The 17,811-nt window shown below is 41.4% G+C and overlaps 1 protein-coding gene across 1 annotated transcript in view; it reads left to right on the top strand.

The window, feature by feature from the left end:
* Positions 1 to 218: 218 nt before the first annotated feature.
* The window catches only part of SLC2A13 (solute carrier family 2 member 13), a 376,609-nt gene continuing 359,016 nt past the window's right edge, over positions 219 to 17,811 (top strand). The window contains exon 1 of the mRNA XM_043563328.1: positions 219 to 1,064. Within this exon, the coding sequence (XP_043419263.1) occupies positions 506 to 1,064 (559 nt within the window). The 5' untranslated portion in view covers positions 219 to 505. The remainder of the gene's footprint in view (positions 1,065 to 17,811) is intronic.

The raw sequence follows: 17,811 nt of genomic DNA, 5'->3' as shown, positions 1-17,811 counted from the left end.
ATTTGGCATTCCCACATTGGCCTGCTCCCCAGTTGCGGCCCCCAAGCCAGTGTTCATTCCCTGCAGATGCCAGTCCCCTAAATTAAGGAGCCTTGGTCACAGGTCGCCCTCAACCAGGAGGGTGGGGTTTGGAGGTCCCAGCAGGCTTGAGCCTGGCCCCGCCCAGAGAGGGGGCGGAGCCTCTCCGCGGCCCTGCCCCGCTGGCCCAGGGTGCACGTGACCCGGGGCCCCGCCTCCCGCCCGCTCCGCAGCGCCAGCTCGGCAGGCGCGGGGCGTGAGTCTCGAGTGAGACCGGCCAGCCTCCAACTCCGCAGCGCCGGAGCTCGGCGGGCAGCAACTTTCTCCCCGGAGCGGCCGCGGCGGCGGCTGCGGCCGTGGCAGCCGGAGCGGGAGCCCGGAGGACGAAGGCGGCGGCCGTTGCTCCTGCCCTCTCGGGCTGTCCAGCCCTCCGAGACCGCCGGCCCGCGGAGCCTCGTCCCCCCGGGAAGTCCCGGGCCCCTGCCCTATGTCCCGCAAGGCGAGCGAGAATGTGGAGTACACGCTGCGGAGCCTGAGCAGCCTCATGGGCGAGCGGCGCAGGAAGCAGCAGGAGCCGGACGCGGCGAGCGCGGCCGGGGAGCGCAGCCTCCTGGCGGCCGCCGAGTCGAGCGCCAGCCTGCAGGGCGCGGGCGCGGGCGGCGGCGGCGGCGTCGGGGACCTGGAGCGCGCGGCGCGGCGGCAGTTCCAGCAGGACGAGACCCCCGCCTTCGTGTACGTGGTGGCCGTCTTCTCGGCGCTGGGCGGCTTCCTGTTCGGCTATGACACCGGCGTGGTGTCGGGGGCCATGCTGCTGCTCAAGCGGCAGCTCAGCCTGGACGCGCTGTGGCAGGAGCTGCTCGTGTCCAGCACGGTGGGGGCGGCCGCCGTCTCGGCGCTGGCCGGCGGGGCCCTCAACGGCGTCTTCGGCCGCCGCGCCGCCATCCTGCTGGCCAGTGCCCTCTTCACGGCCGGTTCCGCGGTGCTGGCCGCGGCGAACAACAAGGAGACGCTGCTCGCCGGCCGCTTGGTCGTGGGGCTCGGCATCGGTGAGTTCGCGCTCTTGGAAGGGCGTCCTTGGCCCTGGTCGCTGCATTCCTTTTGCCCCTCCGGGGTTCCCGTCGGGGCTTGCTGGTCCCGAGAATACTCGCTTCTCTTGCTCCTTGAGAGCCCATCTGTCTGTTACTCCAGCATCAAAGGCTCCCGCGAAGGTTGTGGGGCGGCGGAGGTGGGTGGTGTTCTCTGTGGGCTCCCCTGAGCCCGCGTGGAATCACTCACGGACAAGTGAATCCGCGTGATTGTTGCATATCTCAGTACTTCTAGGAATTCCACTCATCACCTTGATCCAGCCCTACCTGATGCCCCCCTAGGGCTTATGAGAGGAAGGTCTCCTTCCTGTAGCGCCTCACTGTGTTTGTTTTTTTTTTACTGCTAGCGCCTTTCTTTTTCTAGGATTCCAAGCTCTGAACCTATCAGTCTTAAAGTCCCAGTAAGATAATTTCTAAAGTTAATTAAGTGATTCTGGACTCTTTTCTTTGCCCCCCCTACTCTTTTCTTATTTATTTATCTTTAGATGTAGTATTATTTTTCTCTCCTATTGTTTTTACTGTTGTATTACGTCTTGCTTTCATGTTTTCCCCAAGTGAATTCCTTCTTTGTTTTTCTAACTTTTTCCTTTAAATCCATATCCACCCATTCTCCTTTCCCTTTTGCCTCTCTTGCTTTCCTGTTGGGAACCAAATTATCTATTAAAGGTCATGTTCACTTATTAAATTCATTTAGGAGCCACTCCCCCTGTGGATAAATGCCCAGCAAGATAGATGTTTGCAATTACTTTAAAAATGAAAGGATTAAGGTTCCCCTGGCATTGATTTTTCACCCTGGTTGCTGAGCAGGGGAGGTACAATTGGCAAGTTCTTGGCAGACGGAAGCTATTTGGAATGTGCTTGGTATTATTAGAAAGCACTTTTGAGGGAAAGTAGGGGGTTGAGACATAAATCTCACTAGTAATTTTTCTAAGACACACTGCTGATGCTTTATAAATGTTTCATCCCATACTTCAGTTTGTTTCGTTTAGGGTGCTGTTGAAGTATTTTTTTCTCCCTATGACTGGGACTTGAAAGCTCTTGAAACCTAGAACTCCTAAAGATTTGTCCATTCACCACTTGTTTGACATATTCTGTATTTCACCCCCTTTCTTCCAGTCTCCAAGAGGAAGTGAGACCCATTTATATAATTCCACGTTCAGGAACTGTGAGCCTAAACCCCAGCTCACTGCACTTTACATCCAAACTATTTCATTGCTGACCTTTCTTTTGTTTATTGTACTGTTAATTACTGAAGCAGGGCAAGACTCTCAGTAAAATATTAAGTTGGCACATGAAGGTCCCAAATGACCAGAAAGTACAGCTGAAATGAAACCTGTCTGTAGAGGAACTACCTGTGCCTTCAGGACCCTTCGATAAATAACCTGTGGTTAAAGCCAAGTGATCAGGATTCTCTCCTCAGTATTCTCAGCATTCTCTGCTTGGGACACCTGGACCATGTTTATTGTTTCTTCTGACCTAGAGATAACATAATTGTAGGTCGCAAGATATGTTCAGTGAGACCGAATCTTGTGATTTGGAAACTGAATAATGTTTTACAGAGATCTTTGAATGAAGCATGGCAAGTATTGCGTATTTGGATATTGTGTGTACTCTTTTTTATCGGCTGGGAAAATTGAGCCCCTGTTGTGTGTAAGGCCCCCTTGGGGATACTGTGCTGTAAGAATAGCAGGGTGGGAATAAAGCCAGGTAGGACTTGCGAGGCTCCATAAGAAAGTCTCTCCCCGGAGAGAGGGCTGATGCATTCAAAAAGGGTACAGTTCCCTAACAGAAGCTGGAAGGAAGCGCTTCCTCCTGGAATTGGATTGTTGATGCATGAGTGGTGTTTGGACAGAGGTGCGTGAAGGACCTTCTCAGCCAGGGAATGAATAAAGAAAGGAAAGCATAGGGCTTGCTTGGGGAACAAGGTGGATGCGACAAAGAGGATTAAAACCGAGGTAAGATCGGAAGAGTTGGTGTGCAGGAACCGTAACACCTCTTACCTCTGCCTCATTCTGTGGCACTTGGGCTGCTTGCCTGACGGTGCATCCCAGTTGAGACGTGGTCCTGATCTGGTCCTGGTGTGACCCACCTCCCTTCTCTGAAAGGCACTTCAAATAGAAGCACTGCTACAGAGTATCATAAAAGCTTTCTTATAAAATGAGGAATGTTAAGGTCATAAACACGCTTTGAAATAGGCCACGTTTCGAATTAGGATTATGCAGAGCATGTTGTACGTGTAACATCCTTAAGTCACAAAAATTACCTCCCAAAGGAGAAGTCACAGAATTATTTTTAGCTGCAAGGAAATGGGTCCCTAACATGATTTTTTTTTTAAGGGACTTTAAATCAGTTTTGCTTGTTTAGTACACTAAATCTGGGTTAATTTCATGCTACTTCTTTTTAAGTAGTTAAATTTTATGTGTGGTGAGAATTTTTTTTTTTATTTTTGTTTTTTGGTCCTTTTCATTCTTAGTAGATGATGAATAAGACAAAATGTGGCTTTTGATATCTTTTCAGACAAGTTTGCAGTGATAATTTCTTTCATAGATTTACCTGTGGTAAATACAAAGCCCATGGGGACACAGCTTTTGTTCATTTTGTTCATGGCTGTATTCCTAGCCTATAGGAGGCACTTGTTGATTAAATGAATAGTGAGCAGAAACATTAAAAAAAAAATAATTCCAGGGGCGCCTGAGTGGCTCAGTCGGTTAAGCATCCGACTTACACTCAGGTCATGATCTCAGGGTTGGTGGGTTCAAGCCCTGCGTCGGGCTCTGTGCTGACAGCTTAGAGCCTGGAGCCCACTTCAGATTCTGTCTGCCCCTCTGCCGCTTGTACTGTCTCTCGCATTGTCTCAAAAATAAGTAAACGTTAAAAAAAAAAATAATTCCATTCTGTTAGGGTACCAGTTTAAAATGGGATTTTTCTTAAAAAAGTGTATTATCAGAATATTTGAAAGACCATCTAAGGGTTTTAGTTTCTAACAGTTTAAAGAAATCATTCATTTATTCACAAAATGCTAAGTAAGCTGTATTATTGATTCTGTCAGATTTGGAGTAGGCATTAATTAAAAAAAAATCTCATCCTGGAGGTGTTCATTCTCTAATAGAAAGATCTTTGACAAATGATTAAAATACAACAGAAGTTTCTCTAAGAGCGGGAAACAGACTAGGCAATGGATTCTTTTGGAGAGAAGTAAATAGAACACATAGGTTTTACAGAAACATTTAAACTGGGGTTTGAAGGGTGAGTAGGAGTTCAGCAGATATAGAGGGAGCTGGGAAAGGAACTAATATGTATTTAGTGCTTTGGCTTCTATTAGGCACCCTGCATTACTTACATATGCTATCTCACTTAATCCTTCTAACTCTGAAATAGATGGGGCACAGGTTCCCCTTTTGCTGGATGTGGAAATAGTTTACAGCAGTTAAATGACAAGGTCACCGGTACAAAGTCAAGATTAAAAAAAACACTCAGAGTCTTTTGCTCTTTATATTACTCTGCTGGGCATTTAAAGTAACATTAACAGCAGATGTAAAGGCACAGAACAATCAAAGCAGTATTTGAAGCATAAAGTGAGTGAAGGGTCGTGATGGGGGTGCTCATTGGGGGGAGGGTTGGACTGATTAGGATTAATTGGCCATGCCTATACAGGGACAGTCATGGGAGGTTTTTAGCTGGAAATGATTCAACCAGATTAAACATCCTTTGTATCTGGTCTTCCACCAGCCCCCAACTTTTAAACTCTTACTTTCTTCCCGAAACCTTCTTGCTTCTTTGAATTTTGTAGTATTAGAAATCCTTTGCCGAGATGGTTACTGCAGGGTGACTGAAGCATACCAAGTGGCCAGGAATTACGGGAATGGGAAGAGTCTGTGGGGCCTTCAACAGAAACCTTTGAAAAAGATAAAGCTGTCAAGCAATAGAGTGTAGTTAATGTGTATTAAATGAGTCATGGTAAAAGAAGCATCAGAAATCTGGTATTAGTGTTTGCTTTAGTTTAAGGGTTCTGTTTTCTTTACAAGTTGCAAAAAAAAAATCAGCTTACTGAGTGCCTGTTTGAGTAGGGCATTATTTTAGGTTTTTGTTTTCACCAGAGTTGGCTTTGGTTTCTCAGGTTGGTTTCGCTGGTGTCTAGAGTTGGGTTTTGGGACCAGGCTGTCTAATTTAGCCCTTTCCCCACAGTGTTGGCATGTAGTCTACTGTTCGTTATAAGCAATGATTTAGTGCCTGTGTAGGAAATACAGATATTCAGATATTCATCAATATTCAAAACCTTTCCTGGGAATTGACATGTTAATTTACATAGCGCCGGTTTATTGAATCGATCTTAGATCTACATCAATTTCTGCGGTGTCGCCTCTGTCCCAGTGCTCCCTCTGCTGGAACACACTATGTGGCTGCATATTGCTGCTTGGAATTGGTCTCATAACTTGTTGAGTAATATTTTTAACAATATGACTTTTTTTCCCCCAAATAGCCCTTTGAATTCTTATTCTTTGATGCAAAGCAAATGTGAAGTCTTGTTGGATCAAAGACTCATTCGTTACTGAGATTAATGTCAATAAAGAATTTCCTGTGAGGTAAGCAAGGTTAGTCAGAATCAACCAGATTTTTAAAATACCAGCTGATGTACTTTTATTTTTGCTTTTCTGCAATTGTTTTTTTTTCTACTCCCTCACCTCCCCCTCCCACCTCCCTCCCCCACCCCCGGACCAGTTGCCATTTCTTTCAGTTTCATCTCTTTTTTTTTTTTTAATTTCTTTTTTTTTCAACGTTTATTTATTTTTGGGACACAGAGAGACAGAGCATGAATGGGGGAGGGGCAGAGAGAGGGAGACACAGAATCGGAAACAGGCTCCAGGCTCTGAGCCATCAGCCCAGAGCCTGATGCGGGGCTCGAACTCGCCGACCACGAGATTGTGACTTGGCTGAAGCCGGACGCTTAACCAACTGCGCCACCCAGGCGCCCCCAGTTTCATCTCTTAAAGCAGGATTTCTTTGTTGGATTTATGGTCTCTACCAGCATGAAACTGACACGTAAAGTAAAACTTTGTTTCACTTCCTCTGTTTCCTTGTTTCACACACATTATATATGCCCCTCCCCACTTTTCTCTCCGGTGGCCTTGACATTGCAGAGTTACAGGGAGGGTTATGACCTAATTATGTTTGCCTAGTAGTGTTGCGGCCACACCCTTCTCGAGTGAGTTACAGTAAGATGACAGAAGTCTGTTCACATGAGTTGTGTGAGTTGTTTAGTGACTTCAGTATAAAACATTCTTTTTCATCCTCATTTCTATGTTTTAAGCTCAAAGCCAGAACACAGTCTAAGTTGACTGACTTCACTCTGGTGTCTTTGCTTTAACACATCTAATGGTCTAGCACCTGCTGGTAGATCTCAGCTAGCAAGCAGTCTCTGCCTTCTTACTGAAAAGTCCAGGAGACTATTTTTTTCGTTTTCTGATCCAGCTTGGTCCCTTGATGCGATTCTCCCAGTCTACAGCTCTTTTCATTTCTCTTCACTTTCTTCCTTCGACCTTCAGAGTAGATAGTAGGAACACTTCTGTGGAGAAAACTTTGTCAGGAGGAAAATCTCACCAGAAACCCCAAAACGTGTTTTCTACATTTAAAATGTAATCTCCCTGATAGCCAAGTTTTACAGATACTTCTAAACTTGAGTTGGGAGTACTGCCTGCTGTATGTTTCGGCCTTTTATTAAATAATAGCACCACTGTTAGGAATGATGCGGTCTGGACTGTGTGTCAGAAGCCACATGGCAAGAATTTCACTTCACAGCAAGACCGCAGTGTCACGGGGGATCACCAGCATGTGACCAGCGTTCTTCTGTCTGATTTCATCATCTCTCTGTCCAGCACTGGGGGAGTCTCAGAAGTCAGTCTTCATGGCAGAATGTGAATAGGCAATCAACTTAGCTCCCAGTGCCCAGGAAACAGCACCTAACGCTTGTCCAGTGCTTACTCTGTGCCAGGTACTTTTCTCAACATTTTGCGTATATTCACAGAAGCCTCATAAGAACCCAGGCAGGTAATATTCTTTTTCTTTTTAAGATGAAGATGTTTAGATAGAAAGAGAGGAAGTGATTTTCTCATGGTCACAAAGCTCCTGAGGGGCGGAAGCCCAAGAAGTCTGGCTTTGGAGTCTGACCATGCTCAACTGCGCTGTGACAACTGCCACTTCTCTCTGAAACTGGCATTATTATTTTCACGATATTATGTGGATGTTACTTTTAAAATAGAAACTTTTAACATGAGTTAAAAGTACATGAGTTCAAGAGTACAGCCGTGGCACATAAGGAATGTCAGTGAGAAAAGCAGAGTTGGTTAGGACATTTCTTTCTCTCGCTAAGGGCTGTGGACAGCAATGCCTGTAGTTGGGGCTGTTGAGTTGTGCAACGCCAGGGGCTCCATATCCCCCCCCCCCCCCCCCGAGGGGCTGCGTTCATATGGAATATGGTGAAAACTGGGCCCCAGGAGTTGAACAGCACAGAGATACTGCCTGTGGCACAGCAACTAAAATTTTAAAAATGCCTTTTTCTGCTTTTCCCTTTAAGCTTCTGATCTCTTCTTGGAATGGGCTTTTCCATTACATTCTCTCTACCCCTTGTCCCACAGCCATTTTCTGAGTGATGACTTTGTTGAGTGCTAGAGAGACTCCGAGAAAAATAATCCCTGTTCTTAAAAGACCTTACTGGGGAAAGACAAACATGAGAACACAGTAATGTGTTGTTAACTCTACAATAAAAGTATCTGTAGGATGTTTACTCATTCTGCCAGGTCCAGCGTGATCATGAAAGCTTTCTTAGTAGGCCTCTGCAAAATGTTGATACTTTGTCTGGGCCATGCTCATAGCATTTAACTTGTTGCAATATGTCTTTTTGACCATGACTCCTCTCCTCTGGTAGACCAGAAACTCATCGTGTTACCTAAATAAAGTGTGGATAGCATTTGTATTCTCTCACTGCAGTTAGTACCGTACTTTAAAAATATTAAGCGCTTAAATATACCAAAGATTGTAGGTAAAAAAAATAGGTGTAGGCCACATATGTAAAGGTAAGGAATGCACGGATATAATACTCAACAGGACGTTGCTGTAGTTGAACACTTAGAAACCTCAGGTACGTACTCAGTTGCTGCACTGTTAATTCGGAAAGTGGAGAAGCATGGTGAAGCTTGAGGCCTCTGGGCCACACTGGCTGGGCTCACACCCTGGCCGGCCACATACTACCTGGGTGCTAGTGTTAATTCTTGTGCTTCAGTTTCCTCACCTGAAGAATGGGGACAATACCTGCCTTATAGGGGGGTTATGAGGATTGAATGAGTTATCTTGTAAATTGTTTTTACAGTACCTGGCAAAGTAAAGCCTCACTGTTAGACATTCACATGTAAGCTGTGCAGCCGTTGGCACGTTACCACCGTGTGCCTCAGTTTTCGCATCTCTAAAATGAGTGTTATGATAGCACTTAGAAACAGGTTGTAGTAGAAAGTAAATGAGCTTGTGCATGTGCAGGTAAGTACCTGGCTTTCAGTAAATGGTAGCTCTTGTTATCAGGTGTAAACATCTCTGTCATCACCTTATGAACATTTTATAAGCAAGGGAAATAAAATTATGTAGTTAGATTTTAATGTTGCTCAGAGCTGGTAACAGATGAGTAAAAATTCTGTAATATAAATTGAACAGAAAGAAAGACATTATGAGTAATTTGAAAGTGAGACAGTACTGTCTTTCAAGTGTTCAGTTTACATTATATAAGATTTATTTCTAGCAAGACAGATGAAGTTTTGAACTGGGTCTCGAAGAAGGTTATAAACATAGGTAGTCTGAGGGAAGGATACTTTTCTGCTGGGAGAAAGCGGGGGTGACAAATTTAAAGCATTGAAGAAAGTAGCAGTTTTTCTTGGCTAGGCTAGGTGTAGGGGTTGAATAAGAAAGTGGTAAAAATGTGACCTGTTTGTTAGACTATAATCTTGGCTTATGGTAAGGGACCAGTTGGGGCTGTGATATTAGATAGGTCTTATAATGTAGCATTTTATATGCCTGTTTATAGAAAAAATAGTTCAGTTCCTAGTGAAAAAAGATGTATCTCCTTTTCAAGAGGCAAATAATGAATAGTTTTAATAACAACTTGAAAGTAATAGCTTTGGAATAAAAAGAATTTTAGTACTGGAAGCTTTCATATAAAACTTCCTTATATTTTTGGGCTTAGTTTATGACTCCATGTCAGGAACTCATTCCCTACAACATAGAGAGGAAATTGGAAACTAAAATTGTGAGCATCCTATTCAAGGACTAAACACTGACCATTTAATGGTTGGTTAGCAATTGCCTGTCATTTCAAAAAGTAAAGTATAATGACTGAAAATGAGTTGCAAACACATCTAACAGTGGACTTCAAAGATTGTTGAAATACCGGCCTCATTATAAATTAAAATCAGGGTGAAACCTGAAGCAGTTGCCGCTGAGTCTACCTAATTCTAATATTTACTCTACAATCCTGAAGAAGATGGCTTCTGATACTCCTCCCCCCACCATTTGGGACCAGCAAAGTCACTGTAACATGGCCGTTGGTGATTTTGTAGGTTAAGTGGCATGTATGTCTCAGACGTCATGCAGGGCCCACAGGCCTCCCCCTGCAAGGAAGTTGGGGAGGCTGGAAAACATGCAGAAAACACAAAACCCTTTGCCATGACTGTTGAAAGCAAGCTTATTGGGAATTCTTCTAAAATCTTTCATTTTATTCACTTCTATGTCAGGAAAATAGGTAGAATTTTTAGTTTACTATTCTTTCTCATACTTGTCTCTTAAATGATTTCTGATGTTAAAATTCATCCAAAGAACCTAGAGTTCTCTTTAAAATGTTTTTTATTTATTTTGAGAGAGAGGGAGAGAGAGCACAAGCGGGGTGGGGGGAGCAGAGAGAGAGAGAGAGAGAGAGAGAGAGAGAGAGAGAATATCCCAAGCAGGCTCTGTGCTGTCAGTGCAGAGCCTGATGCAGGGCTTGGATTCTTGAATCATGACCTGAGCCAAGATCAATAGTTGGATGCTTAACTGGCTGAGCCACCCAGGCTCCCCCAGAGAACCTACAGTAATAACAGTTTGTCATTTTTCCTTGAATACGCTCTGTACGAAAATCTCTAATCTTCATCTCCTGGGGTGTAATGCACACTTAAGGGAAGCTTATTAGAAATGTAGTAAAAAGTCAAACTATGGTAGACCTTGAAACAACGGCCATCCTTTATGCCTGTGTGTGTATGCATTTTATGTGTATTCGCTCATTAACCGAAGGTCAATTAATGGAAGTGCAAAGGGGTTAGGTAACTAACTTAGCCCTGTTAGTGCTGAGATTCAGATCCAGGTTTCTGATCAAGCACCTGTGTGTGCCCTACCTCTCCGTTATATGATACATTCAGTTCTTAATTGTGAAAGCTAAAATAGTCACAATGATATTTCCTAGATTAGTAGATGGATTTAATGTACTTAATGTAATTTAATTACATGTATGTAATTTAAATCCCTGTAAGATACTTTATAGAATTTTTAAAATGATTGTTGAAGGAATAGTGATGAGGTTGGGGGAACAGTAATGAATGACTAGATAGAAATTACTTCAAATGTGTAATATGTTATTATATGACATAATAATATATTGTGAAAATCAGAAAAGAGATGAATGGAGCAGAATAACAATTTGAGCAATAGATCCAGGTATTTGTAAGGGTCTAGTATTTAACAAATCAGAGAAGACAGCAGGTAAAAGAATTATTAAATAGTTGAGAAAAGGAAATAATATGAGTAAAAACAATGTAAATGAAATTTAGATCTTATATTCTCATTAATATTGATGTTTAAGAATCTCAAGTTTAAAGAAACTAGGAATGGAGTGATTTTCTTCTAGCCTTTATCGGTGACATGGTTCATTATAGTATAATTTCTTAAATCTCTAAAGGTTTTAAAAGCAAGGCGACAGATGGGAAAAATATTGTGGTACATTTGTTTAACTAAAGGAAAAAAATATGCTCATAGCATATTAAGTAAACTCTTTACAGCAAGATAAATGCAATTAGTAAATATACTCTTGGAAAAGTGTTAAACCTTGTTAATAATTAGATATGAAAATTAAAGTGACATTATACTCACTAAATTAGCAAGTTGGAAACAACTCAGCACTAGTTGTACTCTAGGAAGAGCCTTTCTGGTTGTAAAATAAATTGGAATAATTTTCTGTACATATTCCAGATAATATCATGGCATGTTTAATATTTTTCATTCTTTTGCTCATTAATTCAACACACCTATTTTGAATAACTTGTGTGTATTAGTACCAAATTAAACACTGCAGCGCAGAAGTTAATATGGTGAGGTCTGTGCTTTTGGAGTTCATTTGTAAACTGCTAATATTCTTTGATTTGGGAATTTCATTTGGATTATAGTATAAGGAAATAAAAGAAACTCATTTTGCATGAAGGTATTTATAGATGTACAATATATAATTTGGAAAAAAAAACGGGGGGGAACCTCCAAATGCCTAGTGATTGGGAAATAATTATGTAATGTGGTAGAACATTACATTGCCATTAGAAAGAAAACATGAGCACCTGAGATATATAAAATTGTGATTGGAGGTAGAGTTTGAAAGAAAGCATAATACTGTATATATATAGTTAACATGTGGGAAAATAAGTTTTTTAACTTTTGTTACTGTTCCTTTTATATTATTAAAACTTTACCTGGAATTCAGATTTCTGTTTTAAAATACACAGACACATGTGTAACAAGACTTCGGTAACAAAGTCTCTTTTTTTTTTTTCAAATGAGATTTTGTCTCTTACTCTGTGGAATGAAGTTTTTGAGAAATGGCAAAGATGTTATCAGTAATCTAATCATATGAGAAGGTGCTTAAAAGTATTTTCCCCTAACTTTTAACTCCTTGCATGAATTAATAAGACCCCATGGTGTGTGATGTACATTTCTTGGATCTTATTATTTTATATATCCCAGGAAGGTTTGTGGCTTACTTTGTCACAGGGAAAAATAGAAACAATCAGAATGAGAACATCCGCAAACTCCGTCATCTCCTCTGCATCCTCACATGTTCCTGCCTGCACCTGCCAGATGCCCTGCCTTCCTCCGGTACCTGCGGATGCACTGTCTGTGCTCCTGCCGAGCGCAGCCTTGCACTCGTGGTTGAGAGCTCCTCTCTCTCCCATTTAAAGCTATTATTCCAGCTGTTTCCGTCTTTTATTGCATAAAGTTTCCCCTTCTACTGGATCACTCCCATAAGTGGGCACAAATTGCTGTTTTGCCGTCTTTAAAAAAATCCTTTCTACCTCACTTCATCTTTTAGTTACTGCCTTGTTTATGTCCTTTTCTTTACATGACACAGTTGCATATATTCCTCCTCTTCAGTTCTTCTCTTCCCATTCTTTTGTGACCCCTTTCCAGACAGGTTTTGCCCTTACCAGCTGACCAGTGTTGGTCTTGTCAAGATTACCATGCCCTATGTTGCTCATCCCAAAGACAGTTGTTGGTCCTAATCCTACTTGACCTGCCATAGACTTTGGACGCAGTACATCATGCCTTCCTGGGGTTCTTTCTTTGGTTTCAAGGACGCCACCCTCTCCCTCTTTTTCCTTAGGCTGTTCCTTCTCAGTCTCTTTTTGAGATTCTCCTTCATCTTCCAGAACTCTTACCTTTGCCAAGCTCCTCCTTGGAGCTCTCCTGTTTTCTGTTAAAATTGACTCTTTTGGTGCTCTTAACCTGGCTCCTGGCTTAGAATGCCTTGTGTTTGCTGACAGCTGTCTAGAATCTCAGCCCAGATCACTTTCTTGATCTCCAAACTCCTGAGCCCAGCCGCTCACCTAGCTTCCTGCTTTGCCTCCTATCTTCCATGTACCAGGTGAGGGCATCCTTGGTGTTTGAGTCCAAAGCCTGAAAATCTTTGAATCTAGCTTCTGATTGCATGTAGGATCTATTTTTCATCACTTCCACTGCTAAATCTAACATGACATCTCTCACTTGGAGCATTGCAAGTCTCCTAACTGTTCACCCTGCTTCTTCCTTGACACTTCTGCCTTCTTTTCTGCACTCGACAGGCAGAGTGGTTCTTGTAAAATATAAATGAGATCATGCCACCTCAGTGCTGCTCACAGTGCTACCCTCCATAGCTCCCCAGCTCGCTCGGGAAAAACCAGTGGCCTGCAAGGCTGTAGTATTCTTGCCTCTCCCCACTCCTCTTTGATCTTTCTCTCTACTACTTTCCTTCATTCCTGCTCCAAGCTGCGCTGGCACAAGTTATCCTTCCAGCCCTTTGCACAGTCTCCTTCCTCTGCTGGGAAAGTTCTCCCCATATATCCACATGGTTCCCTCATCTTTGTGTTTCCATGGTTGTCTTAAAGTTGCAGCCTCCCACCACTGGTACTTTCTAGTCTATTTTTATTCTCACTTTTTATTACTTGTTACTTTCTATTTTGTTTCTCCTTGCTTTGGTGTTCTCAGTTCCTTTTTACTAGCTGGTATTTATGTTGCTTGTTTCTCTCCACTAGAATGTAATCTCCATGAAAGCAGGGTTTGCTTGTTGCATTCCACCAGCACATAGCGTAGCTCAGCTGGTAACACACAGCAGTCATTCAGTAAATGTTTCATGTGTAGATAAAAACAAAAGCAGTGTAACTCTGGTGAGTAAATTTTGAGCCGAGATTGGATTACGTATGCATCAGAAACGTGGGAAATTTGTGCCCTGGATGGGGCTAATTAAATGTTCTCTAGGGTTACTTCTGATTCATGTCTGTGGTTTCAAACTTTTTAAAGTATTTGAGAAAAAAATAGACATTTTAAGTTCAGTTAAGACATTTTAGTCTAACCTTATTCTCAGTACCTGGGACAAAAGCAAATCTCTTTCTCAGTCTTGCAAGTCCAAAACATGGAAGTTGATTCATGTTTGAAAAATGATCAGAGACTCTGATGGATGCACTTAGAGGTAACTACGTTGACACCTGATGCCAGAAGCACCTGGCGTGCAAACTTATTACGTGGTACATGTCCTTCTCTCGTGCTACTGATGCTCTAATGTCTGTTCTTTCCTGGCAGAGAGGTTTGTGGGCAGAGGGAACTATTATGATTCAGTAGTTGCATGTTTGTATTTGAACTCGGAATTAAAGCAAGGTGGGAGGAGCTTGGAGAGTTGTGTTTCACCCCGACTGTAAAGAGGCCTGATCAATTTTTCCTGACCTTCAGGTCATCTCTGATTTCAGTTTTCAAAATTCAGTGAATCTTTCTCCTGGAGCATGCTATATATGGAATTTGGAATCTCATCTTGTTCTCAGTACTCAATCCACATTGCATATTCTGTAAGAGAATTCATTAAGTAGTTAAATCCTGATAGTTTAAGATTAAAAAAATTAAAGCCACTGTATTTTCTGTTATGGATCTGGTTGTAAATTTAAAGGACAAAACATATATGTAAGTGTATTATGTGATACGTTTTAAAAGATAGTATTAAATGTATGGAATTTGAAAAGTAAGTATCATGATCTTGAGTTTGCTCTGATCCTTAAATTACTTAGATTTAATTCTGGATATGAAAAGTGAGGTTATGTTTCAAGTGAAGCCAACCTATAATTTTTCATAGCAATGAAATGGCATGATCACTAGTCCAAACTGTGATAACAATTAAAATAATCAATTTATGCTACGAACACCTGGCTTAAGCCAGATTTTCCAGTTTACCATTCTATGAGACTTCTAAGTTTGTAAACCCCTTGAACTTTTAATACCTGTGAAACCATCCTTGTTATCCCAGACATGCTTTCTTACACCTTTCTTTATACTAGCTATTAACATGTATTTATCTATCATTGTGTTGTGTATTTTTCTATAGAAAAATACACAAGGCATAGTCATACAGATGAAGTCTGCCTGGCGCTAGTAAGTCAGGCTTCACAAAGAACTTCGTAGGGTTTTCATGTGGGTCACTTGGTAGTAAGTACTTTGTGTTAAAAGCTTCGTATAGTTCCTAGTACTTAATAAAGGCTTAATAAATATTAGCTTTAATGTTCTTGCTGTAATTGTGTTTTCATATAGCTGTGTTCTCTACCATTCTGTAAGTTTTAAAGGTGCAGAAGCCATGTCTTTTGCCTCCCCCCGCCTTTTTTTTTTTTTTTTTAAATCCCTGTGGTCTAGCCCAGTGCCTGATAGACTGCTGGTACCTGTGTTTGATTAAGTGATATGAATTTTTCCTCCCATTTTATCTCTCTTGTAGACAGACATCAACATCTTGAATTGGTGAGCAAAACCAGACTCTACTGAGTAAGTTTTCCTGGCATGTTAGTAAGGAAAACCTTCTGTAGAGCTATAATTTGCATGTTATAAGTACAAATGGATGAGTTATGTAGTTTCACATCCATAGTTCCTGGTTAAATGGAGAGAGAAATTATGAAATTTTCATAGGTGATTTTAACCTTGAAATACAAAGAAATGGAATTTACTCCATAAGATTTATGACGTGTCCTTATTCTTTGATGTCAGTAGGTGGCCAATTTAAACTTTAGGGGAAGTTCAGGCTATTTTCTGGTATACAAAACCCAACGCAAGATCGTAATAATATGCTGTTATTTTTATATGCTGTTTCCACCTCCTTCTGTGAAGTAAATAGGATTAAATAAGTGATACTTTAATAACGTCAGCATAAGTAAACTTTAAAGAATCTAATGATACTCATGAATGAATACATCTTGTCAATAGTTACTGCACAAAGTATGATACATAAAGTGGAATTAAGGGATCTTTTTTATTTTTTTAAAGCTTGTTTATTTATTTTGAGAGAGAGATAACAAAGGATCTGGAGCATGAAGCAGGCTCTTTGCTGACAGAAGAGGTCCTGTGAGATCAGGACCTGAGTAGAAGTTAGACACTTAACCAACTGAGCCACCCAGGCGCCCCAGGGATCTTATTTTATATAATACAAAGTTTCTACATGTATACATCTTTACCAAGAATGTCTTAGTAAAGATTGTGTGGCAGTAACTTGGTTTGCGTTTTTATAAGGTAATATAAAATAGCTACAGATATAAAGGTTGTTATTGTGAAAGAACAGATGTTGAGAATTGGGGAAGAACTCGATTTTTAAAAATGAGTTTTTAACCTGATAGAGAAAAACATGAATGTTGGAAAAGAAACACATAATTTTGTGATACTCGCTTCGTATTTACACAAACATTTATTAATCTTCATCTGTGTAAGAGATCGTTCTGTTCTGGAGCATTTTCAAAATAATATTTTTCTAAATATAACACCCATTTTCTTTTAAAAAATTTTTTTTTCAACGTTTATTTATTTTTAAGACAGAGAGAGACAGCATGAACGGGGGAGGGGCAGAGAGAGAGGGAGACACAGAATCGGAAGCAGGCTCCAGGCTCTGAGCCATCAGCCCAGAGCCTGATGCGGGGCTCGAACTCACGTACGGCGACATCGTGACCTGGCTGAAGTCGGATGCTTAACCGACTGCGCCACCCAGGCGCCCCTATAACACCCATTTTCAAATATGCATTTATATGTATTAAGCATTCAGAGTAATAGTTATTAATAAGCATTATAGCTTTGCATATACATAGCTGCTACTGCAATTAATAGTTAAATTTACTTACTTTAAGTGAATCACTAGCAGACTTAATCCAACTTGGATTAAAGGAATTTGGAGATGTGAATGCAAGGCTATTGTCACAATTTTTTTTTATTATTGAGTGGTCATGAAGATGAGGTATCCAGACATAAGACTTACAGGCAAATGGTGCCTTAATTGTTCAAAAGGGAATGAATTCTAGGAATTAGAGATCAACATTATCATTGCTAGAAAATTATAAAATATAATTACAGTGAAGATTTGGAAGCATTTAGAAAAGAGTGTGATGTTTACTAAGAGCTTTTTGGGGTTCACCAGGAATATGTCTTATTAAACTAACCTCATGTTTTTTTCTTTGAACGAATTCCTGGGTTGGTAGATTAGGGAAATTCTTCAGGTAAGGAATCTGACACATTCTTCTTTCATTTAACATATTTAAAATTTTTTTAATGTTCATTTTTTGAGAGAGAGAGAGAGAGAGAGAGAGAGAGAGAAAAAAACGAATGTGAGTGGGGGAGGGGCAGAGAGAGGGAGACACTGAATCCAAAGCAGGCTCCAGGCTGTGAGCTGTCAGTACAGAGCCCAGTGTGGGGCTTGAACCTGCAAACCATGAGATCATGACCTGAGCTGAAGTTGGACGCTTAACCGACTGAGCCACCCAGCTACCCCCCGTTTAACTTATTTAATAGAATATTTACTTTGTACTAGGTGGTAAACAAAACAAAACAGAAAAACAACATAGTATTTCCATGGAGGATAATGACCAAAGTAGTCTCTGAAATCTTGCAGAGAAGAAAGGATATGACTTGGTTGGATGCTCTGTCAGGGTTGAAGAGTATGCCCAGAGGGAGGTCTCCAGTCGGTGCAACCCACAGCTCAGTCCTAAATGCTCCATATTTATCAAATCTGGGGAGGCCAGAGCAAGCTAAGTGGCTGTTACGCTTGATAACAGAGACAATACTCAAAATATTTTCAAGATACTAGAAGGCTCTTGAAAATCAAGAAAATAAGTAACTGGTAATATGTGTACGATGTTTATCTTTTACATTTTAGATATGCTTGCATTATTTCTTT

The sequence above is a fragment of the Prionailurus bengalensis genome, chromosome B4, assembly GCF_016509475.1.
Source record: "Prionailurus bengalensis isolate Pbe53 chromosome B4, Fcat_Pben_1.1_paternal_pri, whole genome shotgun sequence".
NCBI lineage: Eukaryota > Metazoa > Chordata > Mammalia > Carnivora > Felidae > Prionailurus > Prionailurus bengalensis.
This window is presented reverse-complemented; position numbering and strand designations above follow the sequence as displayed.